The 22,066-nt window shown below is 34.3% G+C and overlaps 2 protein-coding genes across 2 annotated transcripts; one reads left to right on the top strand and one right to left on the bottom strand.

Annotated features, from left to right (window-relative positions):
* Positions 1 to 3,708: 3,708 nt before the first annotated feature.
* LOC114381744 lies at positions 3,709 to 4,260 on the bottom strand. The gene has a single exon (XM_028340966.1). It carries the CDS (start codon positions 4,258 to 4,260, stop codon positions 3,709 to 3,711), a length of 552 nt encoding a protein of 183 aa, XP_028196767.1.
* A 10,436-nt stretch (positions 4,261 to 14,696) lies between these two features.
* Positions 14,697 to 20,937, top strand: LOC114382235 (probable polyamine oxidase 4). Its single transcript, XM_028341516.1, has 10 exons — positions 14,697 to 15,192; positions 16,259 to 16,377; positions 16,494 to 16,582; positions 17,385 to 17,498; positions 18,100 to 18,187; positions 18,288 to 18,373; positions 18,461 to 18,563; positions 19,132 to 19,229; positions 19,685 to 20,114; positions 20,232 to 20,937. The coding sequence occupies exons 1-10, from the start codon at positions 15,153 to 15,155 to the stop codon at positions 20,544 to 20,546; spliced, it is 1,482 nt and encodes a 493-aa protein (XP_028197317.1). The 5' UTR covers positions 14,697 to 15,152; the 3' UTR covers positions 20,547 to 20,937.
* The last annotated feature ends 1,129 nt before the right edge of the window (positions 20,938 to 22,066 follow it).

Below are 22,066 nucleotides of genomic sequence, written 5' to 3' on the forward strand. Positions count from 1 at the left end.
TTGTTTATCCTCGATCCTCAAAGGCAATGTTTCATATGTCAAGTTCTCCTTCACTTGTACGTCATCCAATTCAATCACATGAGATGGATCATGGATATACTTACGGAGTTGAGACACATGAAAGACATTGTGAAGATTAGAAAGAGACGAGGGTAATGCAATTTGGTATGCCACGGGACCGACTCTTTTAAGAATTTGGAAAGGACCTATAAAACGAGGTGTGAGTTTTCGGGATTTCAAAGCTCGACCAACCCCAGTCCAATGGGTGACTCTCAACAATACATGATCTCCAACCTCGAATTCCAGGTCTTTCCTCCTCTTATCCTGATAACTTTTCTGCCTACTCTGAGTAGTTCTCATCCTTTCTTGGATCAACCTAAGCTTCTCAATGGTTTGTTGTACCACTTCAGGTCCTAAGGCGAGGTCTTTTTTGGGCTCTAACCAACATAAGGGTGTCCTACACCTTCTACCATACAAAGCTTCATAGGGAGCCATGCCAATCGTAGAGTAAAAACTATTGTTATAAGTGAACTCTATCAACGGTAGAAAACTCTCCCAACTCCCTTTTTGTTCTAAGACACACGCCCTCAAAAGGTCCTCCAACGATTGAATGGTCCATTCAATTTGGCCATCAGTCTAAGGGTGGTAGGCTGAACTGAGTCTAAGCTTGGTTCCCAATGCTCTGTTTAGGCTCTCCCAAAATCTAGAGGTAAACCTAGGATCTCTATCAGACACTATGTTAGATGACACACCATGTAATCTGACAATCTCACTAATATACAAGGAGGTCAACTTCTCCAAGGAAAATATGATATTAATGGGAATAAAGCGAGCAGACTTGGTCAGTCTGTCAACAATAACCTAGATAGAATCTAAACCTCTGGGGTTCTAGGTAGTCCTACAACAAAATCCATGGAAATATTGTCCCACTTCCACTGGGGTATCTCCAAGGTATGTAACTTCCCTGAAGGTCTCTGATGTTCTATCTTAGCCTTCTGACAGACTAAGCATGCATACATAAACTCACTAACATCTCTCTTCATGTTGGGCCACCAAAACATCATCTTCAAATCCTGATACATCTTGGTAGCACCAGGATGAATGCTTAGGTTACTCCTATGTCCTTCCTCCAAGATCATCTTCCTAAGTTCAGGCACATTGGGAACACAAATCCTATCTTGAAGTCGCAAGGCTCCATTTGATCCAACATTGAAACAACTATCTCTTCCTGACTCTATAGCTTTTAACTGAGTCCTTAGAAAAGGATCAGTCTTCTGGTCCTCCCTGATATCTCCTAGTAACTCACTAGTGATCTTCAAAGTTCCTAATCTCACATTGTTAAGGGTAACCTCACATGCAAGGCTAAGGTCTCTAAATTGTTCTAGGAGATCCATCTCTCTAACCATCAAGGCATATATATGTAGGGATTTCCTACTCAAGGCGTCAGCCACTACATTAGCTTTGCCAGGATGGTAGCTAAGCTCAAAATCATAATCTTTAAGAAACTTTAACCATCTCCTTTGACGCATGTTTAGCTCTTTCTAACTAAACAAGTACTTAAGGCTCTTATGATCACTAAACACCTCAAACTTGGAGCCAAACAGGTAATGCCTCCACATCTTAAGGGCAAAAACTACAACAGTTAACTCCAGATCATAGGTGGGATAATTCCTCTCATGAGTCTTGAGTTGTCTAGAAGCATAGGCCACTACCTAGTCATTTTGCATCAACACTCCTCCTAAACCATCTTTGATGCATCACAATACACCTCAAAGGGTTATCTCGGGTTAGGCAAAACTAGCACTAGAGCGGTTGTCAATTTTTCCTTAAGGGTTTGGAAACTATGCTCACATCGGGTATCCCACACAAAAGCTTGACCCTTACAAGTCAGTTTAGTCAAAGGTAAAGCTAACTTGGAGAAACCTTCGATGAATCTTCGGTAATATCCTACTAAGCCTAGAAAACTCCTAATCTCAAAAACAAATTTAGGACTCTCCCACTCAATAACGACTTCTATCTTAGAGGGATCTACAACTATACCCTCTTAAGATATCACATGCCCTTGGAAACTAACTTTCTCTAACCAAAACTCACACTTGGACATCTTAGCATAAAGTTGTCGGTCCCTAAGGGTATGCAGCACAATCCTCAAGTGTTCTTCATGTCCCTCTCTAGTCTTGGAGTATACCAAAATATCATCTATGAACACTACCACAAAACTATCAAGATAAGGGTGAAAGATCCTATTCATGTAATCCATAAACACACCAGGGGCATTAGTCACGCCAAAGGGCATGACTAGATACTTATAATGACCATAACGGGTCCTAAAAGCAGTCTTTGAAATATCCTCAAACTTCACTCGGATCTGGTGGTAACCTGATCTAAGGTCTATCTTGCTAAACACACAAGCCGCTACCAGCTGGTCCATAAGGTCGTCTATTCTAGGCAAAGGGTAATTATTCTTAATTATTACCTTCTTCAACTGGTGGTAGTCTACACTCAACCTCATGGTCTCATCTTTCTTCTTCACTAACAACACTAGCGCTCCCCACGGAGACACACTAGGTCTAACAAACTGCTTATCCAACAACTCCCCTAACTGTTTCTTAAGCTCAGTTAACTCTATAGGAGACATCCTATAAGGGGCTATGGATATGGGTCTAGCACCGGGTACTAAGTCTATGGAAAACTCTCTCTCTCTCTCGGGTGGTAGACCAGATATATCCTCAGGGAACACTTCAGGAAACTCTTTGACAACAGAGAGGTCACACATGGAAACCTTTGTCTCTATTTCCAGGTCATACAAGATCATGTACACTTGAACATTTTCCTTTAAAGATGTCACAACTTGGTTGGCAGAGATAAACATCATATTCTTGCTCACTCCAGAATCATCAAACACCATAGTTTTATCAAAATAGTTTAACAAGACATGGTTGGAAGATAACCAGTCCATACCCAGAATAACATCAATTTGGCTCAAAGGCAAACAAATCAGATTAATCAAGAATGTTCTACCAGAAATTTCCACAGGACAATTCAAACACACATTAGAAGTTAACACAAAACCACTAGTTGGGGTTTCTAGCACCAGATCTTTATTTAAAGAAGACATAGAAAGCTTAAGTTTCCCTACACACGAACAGGATATAAAAGAATGGGTTGCACCGGAATCGAATAGCACAAGTAAGGGAATCCCATAATGAAACATTTACCTTGGATTAGATCTTTGGATTTCGAAGCTTCGGCACCGTTAAGGGTAAAGACTTTTCCCGTGGCCTTCAGATGTCCAGTTTGGTCATTCAAGCCCCCACCATTTTGCTCCTTATTGGGATATGGACAATCTCTCTGAACATTCCCCTTTTGTCTACAATTAAAATAGGTCACGCCTTTATCAGCATAATTTGAGGAGATGTGCCTTGGCTTACCACATTTGTAACAAGTGATCTGAGTGGGGAAAGTATTGGGTTTGCTACCACTACCACCCACAAACCCTAGAGCAACAGTCCTTTGATTGTTAGGACGATTACCATATTGCTTAGGAGGGGTCGAGTACGGTTTTAGCCTATGTCGAGTTTCATTATTTTTGTTCTTCATTGGGCTTGTACTCCTATAATAGGTTGCCCTGTCTCGGGAGTCTTCATCCCAAATCTGAAACATGTTTACCAAGAGTGGAAACTGACGAAAACCCTGGTAATTCACAACTTACTTCACTTCAGGTCGCAAGCCGTTCAGAAACTTCACACATTTGGAACTTTCGTCATCTCTTCCTTGATAATGGGGAGAATATCTCACCAGCTCCTCAAACTTGGCTGCATATTCAGCCACAATCATGTTTCCCTGTTTGAGCTCCAAGAACTCCATCTTCTTCTTGTTCGTAACATCCTTAGGAAAGTATTTCTCCAAAAATACCCTCTTGAAGACATCCCAGGTCATATCTTGACCTTCAGCCTCTAGGCATTGGCGAGCAGTCTCCCACCAATATTCAGCTTCTTCCACCAAAGTATATGTACCAAAAGCGACTTTTTGCCCCTCCGGACATGCCATCACTCGGAATATTTTCTCAATTTCCCTTATCCAATTATGAGCACCATCAGGGTTGTATCCTCCATTGAAAGCAAAAGGATTGTTTTGTTGGAAGCGGTCCAATCCTTGGTACTCAACAGCTCCAACAGCTTCTCCCCTATTTGGATTCCCTATAGCCTGAGCTAAGGCTTGGAGAGCATCAACTATTGCATGATCATTCCATCCAGCCATCACTCCCTATACACACCAGGAAGTGAGACATGGAAAGAATACACAGAAGAAAAAGAACAACACAAAAATCACAACCATCTCGAGTCCCTACTTGGTTACTTTTGAGAGTTAATGCCTCGAGAAAGTATTCCTCTAAACTAGTCCTCTCTCGAGACATTAACACTCACCTTCTATCATTAGTATTTCCTGATCGCTTTCCATATCATCTCATTGCACTTCACAAATTATACAGATGGCCACTCTGATAACTCGTGACACGACATTGAAACTCATGGTATAGCAGACATCAGGAGAACAAACATGTTATGACTACAAAAATCAAATCTCTATAACTCATGGAAACACAACAAAGTGAGTAAGTTCCAATTGCAAACAACAAACATCAAGCATTCAACGAGGCAACCACAAAATGCACAGAAAAACATAGCAGACTCACAGCTCACTAGCTGAAAAGGTTCGACCAGCTCTGATACCACTAATGTAACGACTTGCCTCGTCGCTATGATATCACCACTCTAAACCATGAGAATTTCAATTTTTAAATGAAAACTCCGTTAATTTGCTTATGAAAAATTAAAGTAAATTTTTTCATGATATACATTCCCAAACAACGCACCATTACTTAAATGAATACATATATATATATATATATATATATATATAGGCATAGTAACTCAGTACACATCAATCACATAATGAAAGTAAATTTGTTCATACATATAATTAAATATGTGATTTACATCCTTAATTAAAAAAAAAAGAATTATGTAAACAGCTACGGAGGAGTTGATTAACAAAACACAACTCTCTCCCAAAATAATCCCAACGTCATCACGTCGGCTCGGCGGCTCCACAAAAGAATCTCACTTCTCGTACTCTATTGTTGTCATTCTGCTACCCCGAACAAAAGTTCACGATCATCACAGGTACCAACCACACGGTACAAAAATTACGAGGGGTGAGTTTATTATAAAAGAAGTTAATACAAAAATCAAATAATCATAATTATTAAGAAAACATTATCAAATACCATAAACATACACAAACATCCATTAGTCCAACATACACTCAACAAGTAGTCATCATCCGTCCATAGTTCCAATCAATCATGCACAGTATGATACATGTACCTCACCTCAACTCTCAAATGCAATGCGGTACCATCCCCAAGGAAATAGCCTAAGCGTGTCCACACGACACTCTCATTTTGGAAAACTAGGCAGTAAGTGTCGAGGTCACCCTGTCATGCACAGGAAACTCCCCCCTCCCCCCCCCCCCATAGTGATCAGCCAGAGTCTCAGGGAGTTCCAAACCGAGTGACATGCCCCCAAGTACAAGTATTCCTCCTCATGAGAAACTACAAGTACTTACTAACAAAGTTTATACTATTTCCATGTCATATGAAGCATGAAACATGGGCACCATCAATGCACTGACCGTGGATAATTAAAGATTCTAAGTCATCCCCCTCCGGAGATGCTTAAAAATCTTTAACCACTCTATTTCTCCCACCAGGGATATCTAACAAGGTCACTACACCCCCCATGTACATACACAACATACAACGTGATGTAAGCTCCATTAGAGCTTGTAGGCCTAGGATCTTCTTCATCAATGGATTCCTTTGCTTCTTGGAAGATGAATGGCAATGGAATGGAGAAGGAAGAGAGAGAGGAGACGCCACTTCAAGGAGAAGATGAGTCTAGAAGAAGCTCACCACCATAGGAGGCCATGGATAAGAGCTTGGAGGAAGAAGGAGATGAATGAAGGGAGAGGAAGAGAAGAGAACGAAATTTTGTGCTCTAAAAGAGCTCTGAAATCTGAAGTTAATATTCAAATGATCAAAGTTCCCAAAAAATGAACACACATGACCTCTATTTATAGCCTAAGTGTCACACAAAATTGGAGGGAAATTCAAATTTCACTTCAATTTGAAATTGAATTTGTGGAGCCAAACTTTGGAGCCAAAATTTCACTAATTATGATTAGTGAATTTTAGTTATGGTTCAGCCCACTAATCCAAGATCAATTTCAAGATTCTCCACTAAGTGTGCTTAGGTGTCATGAGGCATGTAAAGCATAAAGGACATGCACAAAGTGTGACTATATGATGTGGTAATGGGGTGTAGTAAGCAAATGCTCACCTCCCCCTCTAAAATTTAATTGAATTGGGCTTCTACCAATTCAATTAAATTTATTTCCCAACACACACATCAAATATTCACTTAGTGCATTAGAAATTACAAAACTACCCCTAATACAAAAACTAGTCTAGGTGCCCTAAAATACAAGTGCTGAAAAATTCTATATTTCTAGGGTACCCTACCTATATTATGGAGCCCTAAATACAAGGACCAAATATAATAACATCCTAGTCTAATATGTACAAAGATAATTGGACCCAACCTTGGTCCATGGGCTCAAAAATCTACCCTAAGGTTCATGAGAACCCTAGGGCCTTCTTCAACAGCTCTAGCCCAATCCTCTTGGAGCCTCTTGCTCATGGCTCTAGTGACTGGTCCCTTCCTAGAGAGGATTGCATCACAATGTATGAAACATGAGCACCATCAATGCATTAACCGTAGATAATTAAAGATTCTAAGCTATCCCCCTCCGGAGATGCTTAAAACTCTTTAACCACTCTTTTTCCCCCACCCGAAATATCCAACAAGATCACTGCACCCCCCATGTACATACACAATATACATCATCACAATGACATTTTCAACAACATCAATATCTCACCTCAATATCATTATCTACATCAACATTGCCTCATCTCATTTCAATGACATTATCAACAACAACAACAACAACATCATATCATATTAACATAATCATCAATAACAACATCAACTCATATCAACATAATCATCAATAACAACATCATCTCACATTCCGTATATACAAACATGTATAGTTCATGCCTGAGATTCACACTCCCTGGGTCTTCAGACCATACAAGTCTAATAGAAACAATAATGTTATTCATCAATAATAGATGTACCGTATCCCATTAGTCAAAACATTGTTTTCTTGAAAACCAGCATGCAACAGGGACAGACATACATCCCCATAGTTAGATTCCTTGACCCCCAACTATGGTATTAAAAACTGTAAATGATAATAAACTCCCCTCACCTATCGTGAGCTCTCCGTCAGTTCCTTTTTGCTTCGCTCAGAGGTCTCTCTCGTTCACGCTCGTCAGTCCAAACGCAAGGTTCTATATACAAAATTGAAAAAAAAAATTAGTATAGATTACAAAAACAAGGTTAATAACAATATCCAGAGTCAAATACCTCTGTCAAAACATAAAGGCTGTGGGGTGTTTTGGATTCTACTAAAAGGAGACGTCATTTTGAAATTCTGCTCATGCCAATGTGACCAGGGTTTAGTGAAGGTCATGAAAATAATATCAATGTTATAAAAAGATAACCTTTACAATATCTCATTTTCAAGGCTTTTTCAAAGGAAGTGTAAAAATACCCTACTGCAATACCCAAAACATGAGAGATACTAAGAGAAACTCAAACTAACTAGGAGAAAGACTTAGAAGTCAAGATTACCTCAGGGAAGCTATGAAATGAAGGATTGGGAAAATTTTTCTCCACCGAATCCTTGAGGAGGATTCTAAGGATTCCGCTCCAATTACAATGTTCTTCTTCGGCGGCAGGCAACGACAGCTCGTGGTGGCCACCGGTGGTCAATGGTGGTGGAGGAGGAGCTTGGGGGTGCTAGAGGAGGGTTTAGAGGAAGAGAAGGAGGAATAAAATGGCTCTTTTACGCTACTGGACATATTTGTAGCCTACAACACTCGCCCAGGCGAATTTGGCTCGCCTGGGCGAGCTGATTCAGCTCAAATTTTACTAGTTCGGTAAAAGAAATCATATCTGATACTCAAGATGTTACTCCAGACATAATTGGAAGACGATCCAACGGTAAACGAATCCAGGATTGTGATTTTACTTAAATAGGTTTAGGTCAAATTTGAAATCTCATAATTTCAACTTAGCTCAACAAAACTCCACATAACTCAACATCTACATCGAGAAATTCACACATGACTAATTCAAGTCATACCTCAACTCATTCAAGTCAACCATATAGTCAAATAACACAATAAATACAATTAAACATCGATTTATAATTAACAATATTTCAAGGTGTTACAGAATTCATCTTATCATTCATGGCATCATACCATAAATTTGACTTTTTACAACTCATGGCTTGATCAAAAGTTTCAGGATCATTTTCGGCTCCAATATGATAGTCAGATTCTTGCAAATATACAATATAATCACTAGGAATTGCTGATTTTCTTACTCTAGTAGACCTCCTTAATGCTGCATCAACATTTTCTAAGAGATCATATTCTTCAGTTGGTTGTTCATCATTTTCAGGAATTTGATGATCAACTTGATCTGCTGAATTATCAGCAACAAGTTGTGGAATGTCAATCATGCGTTGTTCATCATCCCTTTGAACTTGAGGGGTATGAATTACAACCAATCTTTCACTTGATGTGGAAGGTTGAGACTTTATATAATCAATTTCAGAACCTAAATTCCTCAATTGATCACTCCCACTGATCAAGTCATTTTTAAGAAACTTAACATTTATTGATTCCACAATCCTAGTAATATAATATAGACAGTAAAACCTATAACCTTTAGACCTTTCGGCATATCTAATGAAATACCCACTAATAGTCCTCGGGTCAAGTTTATTCTCTTATGGGTTATATTTTCTCACCTCAGATCGACAATCTCAAAGGCACATATGTTTCAAACTCGGTTTCCAACCTTTAAACAACTCAAAAGGTGTCTTTGGGATAACCTTGGTTGGAACACAATTTAATATATACACTGTCGTCTTTAGTGCTTCAGCCCATAAGGATTTAGGAAGATTGGAGTTACTAAGCATACTCCGTACCATGTCCAATAATGTTCAAATCCTTCTTTCTGTCTCATCATTCTGATTTGGAGAACCAAGCATAGTGTACTGGGCAACAATCCCATGTTCTTGAAGAAACTTTGCAAAAGGACCAGGTGTTTTCCATTCTCAGTATATCTGTCATAATATTCTCCACCTCTATTTGATTTTACTATTTTTATTTGCTTGTCACATTGGTTCTCAACTTCATCCTTAAAGACTTTGAAGGCATCCAATGCTTCATTTTTGTTATGAAGCAAATAAACATTCATATATCATGAATAATCATCTATAAAGGTGATAAAATATTTCTAACCACGTGCATCCATATCTGGACAACAAATATCAGTATGAATTATTTCTAATATGCTTGAACTCTTGTTAACACCTTTCTTAGACATGTTGGTATGTTTACCCTTAATGCAGTCCACACAAGTTTTAAAGTAAGCAAAATCTAGAGTATTAAGTACCCCATCTTTCACTAATATTTTAATCCTCTAAATGGAGATATGTCCTAATCTCCGGTGCCATAACATAGAGGAACTCTCATTAATATTACACCTTTTAATACCAATTTGAACATGCATTGAACTATAAGTGGCATAATTTTATAAACCAAGAAGATAAAGACCATTAGACAAGATATCATTCACAACACATTCAGAATTATAAAATAACTCAAACGATGTGTCTTTAAAATTAAAGGAATATTCAAAAGGTACGAGTCTAGAAACAGAAATCAAGTTTCGAGAAAAACTTGGTACATAAAAAGTCCTTTCTAATTTCAAAATAAAGCCACTACTTAAATTTAAAATGCAAGTTCCAATAGCCTCCACAAGTGAGCCTAACTTATTGCCTCATAAAATGCTTTGCTCACTTCCCACTGATTTCCTTAGGTTTTGCATACCCTGTAAAGAATTTACAATATGGATAGTAGATCCAGAATCAATCCACTAGGTGTTAATATTAACACTAACCATATTAGATTCATAACATACTAATGAGATTGATTTACCTTTCTTCTTAAGCCATTTCTGGAATTTGGGACAATTCTTCTTCATGTGTCCCTTCTTCTTGCAAAAGAAACACTTTGCCACCTTCTTAATATTAGCTTCAGGTGGTATTTTACCATTCCCTTTCTGATTAGCTTGAGACTTGGCTGCTTTGTTCTTCCCACAAGTAGTTGTCAGCAATGCACTATCACCCATCTCCATTACAAGCATTTCTTCTTCCTAAACACACATGGTCGTTAATTCATTGATAGACCATTTGTCCTTATATGTGTTGTAGGAAATCTTAAACGGCCCATATTCCTGCGGAAGAGTGTTCAAAATGAAGTGCACTAGGAAGGACTCAGACATATCAACCTCCAGTTTCTTAAGTTGAGCTGAAATATCTCGCATTTGCATTATGTATTCACGCACACCTTTCACACTGGTGAGCCGAAGAGAGGAAAACTTCATGATCAGGGTGCTTGCTAAAGCCTTATCTGAAGTGATGATCAATGGCCTTAAGCAAGTCTCAGACCTTTTCATGCTAGTCAACAGAACCATGTATCCCAGTCGAGATTTTGGTCTTAATGAACATCACGCTGATCCGGTTGGATCGCACCCACCGCTCATATAGCGCAACATCAATTGGACTACTTTCATCAGTGATTGCAGGTGGTTCGTCTTTCCTTATAGCATAGTCTATGTCCATCCACCCCAACTGCAGAAGAATTTTCTCCTTCCATATCTTATAGTTATCTCCTTTGAGTTCGAGAACATCACAGTTTGAGAAGCTGCAAAATCCAAAGGCTTATGTCAAAATTTGAGGCATATTAATCTTAATTATATCTTTTACCAATGTAAACATACCAGAGAATTGAATCTTGTGACATAAAAATTGTTTGTGGGTTAAATTTTTAATTCAATAAGAAACAATTAAACCTAATGATAGAATAATCAAATTACATACTCAAATTCATGCTTTACGGTTATAACAAAAATAATTTAATTTTCTATCGCAAATATTTACTTTATGATAAAATTGACAAATTATACATACCTCACGATCCCTATAGGTAAACCATGAAAATAATATGATATTTTATCCCAATTAATTATACAAATATAATAAAATTCATGTGGGATAAAATTTATTATATAAAGTACAATTAATCACAATATTATGTCTAATTCCTTATATGATCTTTAAACAACTTAATATATAATTTTAATCAAATTATAGATGTTGTGGCTAATTCATAATTAATCAAAATTATAAAGATCACTTAAACATAAAACTTAATCATATGAGAATAAATCATATTACGTATTTCAAGATCAAGATATAATACAATGATGAATAAAATTCTCATATATAATTTCATAATTGAAACATAATATTATGCATTTGATTCCATATATATATATATATATATATATATATATATATGTATGTATGTATGTATGTATGTATGTATGTATAGAATAAAATTTTTCAAAATATATTCATGCATAAAGTAAATCAAAATTCCATAAATTGTAAAGGTAAACAGAATAAGGATATAAAATATGAAAAACAAATATATATCAAAAGACTTTCAACCATCCGATGACTTGTATGTATTTTGGTATCATGTATGTCATGGGTTTGAAACCCAATTAACGCAAAGACGGTATTGAGGCTTTGATATCAAATGTTAGATTAAAAATTTTAACATGTGATGTTACAAACTACAAAACGAAACACATGTCATTAACAAAATGCGAAAAAAATAAAAATCAAACTATACCTCCTGTCATTGTCATGAAAGAGTTGTCTTATTTTGGTTCTTCCAAACTCTCACTTTCTCAATAAATGATATGTGTATAAGACCAAATTGGAAAATGTGGACTTAGAGACGAGATACATGTGCTATATAGACATTCCAAATCCATTTAGTAGTCATTCTCACTCATTAGTGATCATTATCACTCATTAATAGTCATTCAATTTGACTTCTCAATTTCAAAATTGATGAAACTTTTCATTTTCCAAAAAATACCAACAAAATTATTACAATTTCTTGTTACTCTGATAACACAAAGCCTACCAGTATGTTTGGTTAAACATTAAACATGAAAGCAACAAGGGTGTAATTTTTAACTTTTGTGTCTTGGAATACATATTTTCCCCCTTCATTGAATGCTACAAAAGTGCTTTTCTGAACTCCAATAAAAAATTACACATACCAATGCATGAATTGAAAAAAAAAACATTGGTTATGGAATAAAAATACTTTTGAGCTCTTCCAATTTTGATCAAAAGATGCACAAACATGCCCTTACATATAAAATCAGGCCTAATTTATTAAACTTAACGCGTCAAAAATATCTTCAGACCTACCATGTCAGCGAAACGGAATAACACCCCTGCCTGATGGTTTCAATAGTTTTGTACTTTTGTGAATTATTTGGATCAATAAGCCAAACCAATTTACAACTTTTTGATCGACCTGATACTGATAAAGAATTGTTTTTACAGTAAAAGGGAAAAAAAATCGAACATTCTTTTCTCTAAATTTGAAACTGTCCCCACCAGGTGGCTAGGCAAGTGACAACACAAAGTGCAGGTTTTGTTAGGTCACTGTCTCCTTCATAATCATAAAGGACAACAAAATTTCCCAGCGAAAATTAAAATAGTGATATTAATGTAAAGAAGGTCAATATGTATCTTTGGATTGATTAAGAAATTAAAAGTATTAACTATCAGTACACTCTTATTAACTAATATTTTAGCCTGTGTAATGTATAAAATAATATTTATAAAAATTAAAAAAATTGAGTATATAAATTATATAATTAAAACTTATAATATAAATACTTTTGAACATATAAAATAAATTCTTAATTCACAATATTAATTTATATTGTGATATAACATACAATTTTATTTTTAACTATATTTTATGTTGTGGAATGCGTAAGATAAATATTTAGTTTATAAACTAAATTTATAATAAATAAATAAATAAATAATTTTAATTAAAATATAATCAAGTTTTGTAATAAATACATGTTTTAAAATAGATAAATTGTATTTTAGATTTAAGATAAATTAGTTCATATTTATGATAAACACTTTATATTATGATATAAGGTTATTTGTAATTAATGATAATTACTTTTAAAAATATAAATATTAATTGAAAATTAAGATTAAAATAATAAATTGAAAGAGACAAGAAATTAAAAAATTTCAAAAAAGACTCTTATTCATGAAAATTCTTAGAACCACTATCGTTGAAAAATAGTTTCTAAAAGCACTCTCAATGGAGATAGCTATTCTAATTTTAGGTATAGAATATTATTGATGTTTTTTAAAAAATATATTAAAATTTAATTTAAAAATAAGTAAGAAAAATAATAAATTAAAAAAATGGTAAAAAAAAATCTAAATAATGTTTTTTGTTTTAAAAAATTCCTATAAATATTCCCGTGAAATAATGATCTATGTATATTATTCTCATTTGTCCGCATTTCATTAAACAATTTTATCCTTAAATCATTTCTTAAGTTTTTTTAAATTGTTCTTCTAAAATTTATGTTAACTTTCTATTACTTCTATATTATTAATTTGTTATTCTGTCACTTTTTTTTAATAATTATATTTAACTTCTGATTTTTTTCTTTTATTATTATTTTAAAAATTTAGAGAAGCAGGTCTCTTTCCCTAGTTTCTAATAATGTTGTTATTCAAAATAGTCAGTTTAATATTTACATATAATTTTTTAAAATATATTTTCATCTTATTTTTAATAAAAATATAAATATTTATTTATCAGTTCTTTAATCAATATTCTTAACAAGCCTAATGAATAAAATGTTATTGATAATGCGAGAAAATTCATTAAATATCATTTCTTTTACTAAACTTGTATTTTAGTTCCTATACTATATAGGATAAACTTTTATTTTTATGCAATTAAAATTTAAATAAATATTTTTTTAAATATATAAATTATTATAATTTAAATTTACAACAAATATTTAAATTATAATATAACGTTATTTTAACAGTTGATAAATTATTTAAAGAAATATTAAAATTTAATTTATACATAAATAAATAAATAAAGTGTATATTTGTTAAACCATTTCAACTAATTTATAATAAATAAATGCATATTATATTAAATTAATCTTTACAACCATAAAAACGTCATTTTAATCTTCAAGAAAATAAACAAATCCCAGATATTTGAACTTTCATTTATGGAACTGAAATAACCATTATTTAACCATGCATATAATTAAGATAACTATCATTTAATAATTCAAACGATCAAAATAGCAAATCTCACACGTTTAATAGATACCTAACATTTGATGACGAAACGATTCCACTATTCCTCGAGGTATAGAAAAAGGGTTTATAAATAGATCCACTTATTACTTAAAATATAATAATAAATTCGTAGTTAAACATTAAATTAATCGCGAAAAAGGGTTCCGTGGGGTATAAATAAGAGTGTTTTGGGAAGAAGAGACTCTGCAATCATCATAATCATCATTGTTGGCTATTCATTCATTCGTGTTCCTCAGGAGAGAGAGGGTGCGTGTGATTCGGATTCGAATTCGAATTAGGGTTTTGCGCATCGTCATCGAATTTTTCTCTTATGCAAGGAAGGTTTTCCTTCTCCGATTTGAATTTGATTGAACGAGTAGTGTTAAGATTATGATATTTTTTGAGAAGCTTCGTTTCTCTCCTCACTTGAGCCGCTTCATTGCCGGCATCCTCCTGTTAATCTTCTGCAATTCATTCCAGTTAGTCTCTAATTTCCCCATTCCTATACAGCCTTAGATTCAACGTCGATCGCTACACTCTTCTCTCCGATTCGTACGATTCCGTATTCGATATTCGTTTGTTTGATTCACTCCTCCTCTCTCTCGCTTTCGATTCGTTGGTGATTGTTGCTTGAACAATTAAACATGGAACCTAATCAGCTCTTCTCCACGCATTTCCGCGATGGTTAGTGTTTTCAGCTCCTTCATTTTTCATCTCATGCAATCTAGTTTTATTGCTTTATATTCATTAAGCTTTGATTTTTAACTGTGCTGAATGATGTGGAAGATCCATGCAGCTGATCTCATCTAGTGGATAAGGCATAATTGTTTTATTTATTTATTTATTAAATTTCCAATTTTATGAATAGATTTAGTATTTTTTGTTTTTTCGGATTTATTAGGTACTTGTTTTTTTTTCAATATTATTGGTTGATTTTTGTCTTTAATTTTATGTTTTCTTTTTATATTACATATTTTCGGTTGGACAAAATTTAGATCTGGTTCCAGGGGTGCTTTTGATCTTGTTCTCTGATCAGAATTAGAATTCTAGCCGAGGTGAAACTCCAGTTCTGAGTGGAAAGAACACTTGGCACTTGGAACTGGATATAAGTTTTGTGCTTTTCAATTTTATGAATAGGTGCAGTATTTTTTATAGATAGATTTTTCTTTGTTGATGTTCAGGGAATTGATAGTTTGTTTGTGTTAAAAAAGATCTGTGATGTTATGTATGAATAATGGCCTTTTTATATGATCATTGTCATGCCTATGATTGCAATCCTGGCGAGAAGGCCTGTCTCTAAAGTGGTTTTGAAATAATTAAGGTTTAATCAACTACAAAGTAAATGGTTACTACATAACTAGTCCATTTGTGAGTAATTGAGCAGGATGCTATATGGATCTTTGTGGCCTTCTAATATTTTTTTATGACATGCTTTTGATTGGTTTAAGCATATTTTAAAATGGTCTGATTCCTGTGTTGGGGATAACTCATGAAGATATCTAAGGAGTGTTCTTATCTACAATATATATATATATATATATATATATATATATATATATATATATAATGGAATTGTTTGCGAGATTTGCAACTTTTGGGTCTTTTCAGGATCCTGTGTGTAGATATATATAAGGCAATCATTGTACTATGTTTAGTTCATTCTTGTGGCTGCAATCTTGTATATTGAGAAACATGATGAGAGAGATGTTGCCTCATGCATTGTATATTGATTCCTGTGTCCAATGATCAGGTACTATTGCCTCATGCATTGAGGGCCAACACAGAGGAGCTATCCCTTCCGTTATTGTGATTGGTGCTGGAATATCTGGACTTGCTGCAGCACGAAGTCTCCACGATGCATCATTTAAGGTGCCATATTATTATGATCAACTTATCCTTTATTTATTTTTTCTATTTTCATTAATTAGGTTACCTTAAATATCTTTTCATTCTTTTTGCTTTTTCTTATTTCATTATTTGATTAGGTGACTGTACTGGAGTCACGAGATAGGCTTGGTGGTCGCATTCATACTGACTTCTCATTTGGTTGTCCAGTTGACATGGGAGCCTCATGGTAAGTTCAATTTTTTCTACTGAAATTGAATTTGTTGTGACATGATTTTGTTGATGAAAGATGAACAGAATTTCTTGCACTGTCTTTTCATGATTTTCTAGCTTGCCTTTAATGTGGTGTCCTTTGTTTTTATTCCATACTTCTGGGTTTGGTATCATTTCAAAGTTCAAATAGGGAGATACCCCTCGATACTTAGGTAGAGCCCAATGATTATGAACTTGGTTAACTGAATTTTAAGCTAAAATCAATCCTTTCTCGTAGCATAAAGTTCTGCTCGCATTTTGTTGTTATAGAACACCATATCCAGCTTAGCTCATATTGCCCAAAGAAGAGTTACCTATAGCTCGTAGGGAATAGGGACTTTATTTGTTGATAGAGTACTGGTTTCCGAAAGATGGCTCCCTGTATGCTTCTTGTGTTTTTTTTACATATCTTGTTTTTTTTATTTGCTTTGTTTTTTCAAATCCTTGCCAAAGCTTTTATGCTTTTAAAATTAACTGCCATCTCCAGTTGTGGATGGTTACTCAAAATGCAGTTATTTGCTTGGTTCTTAGAACATAGTGGCTGCTCTCTTTTTTCTTCTCACACTATTGAGGCTTAAGATTCGGTATGAAGTTAGGAATGTAATATGGTCATTACCACTTTCATTTATTGACTTTTTTGTTTGAATATTTATTTTTAACTTTCTATTCTTCTTCCAAGGAGTTAGCTGTTCTTCATATGCTGGAAGAGAGTTTTGTAATACATAATACTTGTTGATGACTTTTTAATACTATTAGTTCTTTCTTGATTATCTTTTCAGGCTACATGGAGTTTGTAATGAGAATCCATTGGCTCCATTGATTCGTGGCCTGGGGCTTTCATTATATCGTACCAGTGGTGATAACTCTGTCTTATATGACCATGATTTGGAAAGGTAATAATCCATCATTTATGCATTTCCATTGAGATTGATGCATTCGATGGTTTATGATGCAATCTTTTAGAAATATATTTTAATAGTATTTAAACTAACCTACATGATTGGTTGCAAGTTTACCAAAATGGTCACTCTTTGTAGGCCTTAACCTTTTCTCTATACATGGAGTGATTATAAATCACCAATGTTGAAAAGTAATTTATTGTTGAAAAAAAAGATGAATGTATTACAGAGATGAATACCTGCAGAGCTAAGCGTCTGACCCGCTACTAACTGAAATCTCCAAAAAAGTGACTCCTCCCACCCTCCCCACTCCTTCTCCCTTTACAAATGAGTGTAACTAATTCACACCTCAATTTCTCTTTATGCCCTCATGCTCGTATTATTTTTTATTTCTTCTGCTGCATCTTCCAAAGTCGTGGCCCATAACTAATTTGAACTGGGCTAGGTAATTTGTGAAGCCTGACTTTGTCTCATGAAAATGAAGTATTAATTTACATATATGATTTACTGTTGTGTTTGAAACGATAAAATATTTGGGTCTTTTGTAATTCTACTAGTAGTGTTTTATATAGTAACTGCATTTTTGTTTTTCCAGTTATATGCTTTTTAACATTGATGGTAAGCAAGTTCCACAACAGATGGTCATTGAAGTTGGAGACATCTTTAAGAAAATTCTGGAAGAGGTAAGACCTTTTCACTTTGCAGCATATGATGTGGTGTTTTTCAATCATAAATGCAATTCTAATTATCTTAATCTTGAATCTAATAACCTGATGACTACAGACAGGGAAGGTGAGGGATGAGCATACCGAGGACATTTCAGTTTCCCAAGCTATTTCAATTGTGCTAGATAGGCACCCAGAACTAAGGTATTTAATTGAGAAGAGAATATTATGTGCAAACGTTGAGGCCTTAAGTTCCAATATAGTGCTGTAATTGACAAAGTTTTTCTGCAGGCAACAAGGACTTGCCCATGAAGTGCTACAATGGTTTATATGCAGAATGGAAGCTTGGTTTGCTGCTGATGCAGATATGATTTCACTGAAAACCTGGGATCAGGCAAGTGCCAATCTAAGTTGAAGGATATAAGATATCCTTTTGCCTCTAAACTACAACAAATGCTTCCATGTTTTATACATGATTTCATTCACAAACCTTAATTTGCCACCATTTCCTTGGGTTATTGTTGATATAAATGATGAAATCTTGGGATGAGTATTGTAAGCAGAAATCTAGAAATTGCTAACTTACATAAAAAGGTCAATGTATTGTTTCATTTTGATTATTATATACTCTATATTAAAATTCATCAATAATTGTTAATTAATATTACTAATAATTTGCATTTTTAGAGATAAGCTACTTGACAATCTTGATTTGACATTAGTTTCCCATGATAAAAAAATTTCACTTGTGTCATAGGTATAGCTATAGGGGGAAGGCATTTGTTGCCTCTTTGTTTTGTCATTAGGTTATTTCTCTAGTTTAAGTTGACAAAAAGGAGACGAAGGATTTTCCCAGAGTGATTAAATTTTTATTGTTGTATTCTATATTCTATATGAGGAAGATCAACTCAGCATTATTTAATAACCCAAATTAATGCTTACATTAAGGTTTCTGATTATAGGAACATGTCCTGTCTGGTGGTCATGGACTCATGGTGCAAGGATATGATCCAATCATAAAAGTTCTTGCAAAAGATATTGACATATGCTTGAACCAAAGGTAATTCCGGCTAGATCTAGTACATGACTTAACTACTTAGTCATTTTTCATGATTTATGACAGAATATGCAATAAATAGAGAAACAAAGGAGAAAAATAAGTTGATTACATGTATGGATCCCAAAGGAATTTTTTTTTTTTGTTAAAATTAGTTTTCTGTTAATTAGAAATCTGTTTTCAAAATCTATACCCCTAGTCTTTTTCATAGTTTTTTTTTTAAAAAAAGATATGGACAGACACCTCCAGCTGTAACAATGTTCCATAATTAATTCCAACTTAATTTAAGCCAATCTCATCTTGCTGTAACTTTAGAGTTGACCAGCAGGTGGTTACTACAAAAATTTGAACCCATAAAAGTGTGGATTTATTTAATTGTGTTACTTTAAAATAAGAATAGTTCCGTAATGTTTTCCTTTATCTGATTTTGATCCTATTTATGAAATCTCATAATGTAGGGTGAAAAAGATATCTAGTGGTTACAACAAGGTAATGGTCACGGTTGAGGATGGCAGGAACTTTGTTGCTGATGCTGCTATCATAACTGTTCCTATTGGAATCCTAAAAGCCAATTTAATTCAATTTGAACCAAAACTTCCTGATTGGAAGGTTTCAGCAATTTCAGACCTTGGTGTGGGCAATGAAAATAAGATTGCCCTAAGATTTGACAAAGTATTTTGGCCTAATGTAGAACTCTTGGGCACTGTTGCTCCGACCTCTTATACCTGTGGCTATTTTCTCAATCTTCACAAAGCAACAGGCCATCCTGTTCTTGTCTACATGGTAGCTGGAAGGTTCGCTTATGACATTGAGAAGCTATCTGATGAAGCAGCCGCAAATTTTGTAATGCAACAGCTCAAGAAGATGTTTCCAAATGCTTCTAAGCCAGTAAGTCCACCTCTAATGTTGTCCTCATAGATTGCTCATCATCTACTAAAAGTTCGCTTTCTCTAGTGTCTGCATCCTATTTGAGGAGCCTAACATCTTTATTTGTTGGACTTTTAGGTTCAGTATCTTGTGTCTCGATGGGGAACGGATCCAAACTCTCTTGGATGTTACTCGTATGATTTAGTTGGAAAACCACTCGATGTGTATGACAAGCTTCGTGCACCTTTGGGCAATCTATTCTTTGGGGGAGAAGCTGTAAGCTTGGACAATCAGGGATCTGTGCATGGAGCTTACTCAGCTGGGGTCATGGCTGCAGAAAATTGTGAGACCTATCTTTTAGAAAAACTAGGCCACGCAGAAAAGCTATCTCTAGCTTCTGTTAGGCATGAAATGCTTGAAACTCTTATACCTCTTCAGATCTCGAGGATGTGATTTGTTGGTTCTCAGTAGTAGCTTTTAGACAATGATTCTGGATAACGCAATGGCAAAATATTTGCCATTCAATATAATAAAGAAATAACTGTTCTTTAAGGATGGTGAATTGGTGATTGGTGACTATCATCCAAGTAACACCATTTTCACTCATTGGGGTCGAATAGCTTTTTTTTATCCTTTTTTCATAAGCTCGGCTTATTAAGGTGTATGTACCTTGGTCCATCTTAGTAACAGTGCATGTAAGACCATATCTATTGTGATCCCCACAATTCTGTAACGTGGGGGTGCCCTACTTGTAGGTAGCTTCTCAACATTTCCTTAAACAGCATCTTGGCATACAACAATGTGCTTTCTTTCCTTAGGCTAGTTTGTTTGTTTGCCCTTTCTATCTCTTGTTCTTATTAGTGTTTTTGCATTTAGCCGAAAGAGGACCAAAAGGAAACATGATTATCATTTCCCTTCCTTTTAGAATGCACAAAATCAGATTACTTTTGGTAAAGAGGGAGCACTGGAAGGGTGTGGGAACATTTCATAGAAGACAAACAATAAAAAAAAAAACTGATAAAAAAGTAGTCAAAATTAGCCACTTATAACCTGGTTGTTAATATAATTTTTAAACCACAATAACATATGTTAAATCCTGAATTATATATTAACGAAATTAATTTAAATAAATATTCTTTCCTGTGATTTTAATTAATATTAAAATTTACTTTCGGATCGCTTGCATGGAATGAAAGAATCTCTTTTTCTAAATAATTACATATGGCTTTATCCTCCAACCTACCTTGGGGCTGTGGTTTACACAGGACATAGCTTCTTGTAACTATGAGATGCTTGGCCCTCCATTATTTATTTTTTTAGAATTTTAATGTTAATTCTCTTTTTGCAATAAAGAGATAAGACATGGAGGCTCATTTGGTTAATGTGTTGCCATCTCTGAAGTTATTGTTTAACCACTTGATTAGAAACAAAGACAAGATATAGCAAAACACACGACCTTTTCTCCAAATTGGCTTATAAAAATGTTTAACAATAGAAATTTCCAAATATACTTATATAATATTATAAATTGGCAAGTATATTTAATAAGATATCTTTTTATTTCTTTTCTTAATTATTAATTTTAATACTTATTTTGAATCATTTTAATTGTATATTAAAAGCTTTATTTATTTTTTGTTGTTTATAGAACATATTTTAAGTAAACAAATACAGTTTAGAAAAATGGTTACTGTAATATTTCTCCCTATATATACAAGTGTCGTTTTTATGTATAGTGCTATTGTATTTATTAAATATAATATATATTTAACTTTAATAATATTATTAAGGATAAATTATGTTTTACATTTTTCTAAAATTATTAGTATGATTTGGTTTCTTGAAATTTTTTGTATTATTTTAGCCTCTAAAATTGAAACCTATTTTTTTAAGTCGAAGTGATTGATTTCATTTGAGAGTTTGCCTACGTGGCTAACGAAAAGACACTTGACATTAGGAACGTAAATATTATT

The sequence above is a fragment of the Glycine soja genome, chromosome 13 (assembly GCF_004193775.1).
Source record: "Glycine soja cultivar W05 chromosome 13, ASM419377v2, whole genome shotgun sequence".
NCBI lineage: Eukaryota > Viridiplantae > Streptophyta > Magnoliopsida > Fabales > Fabaceae > Glycine > Glycine soja.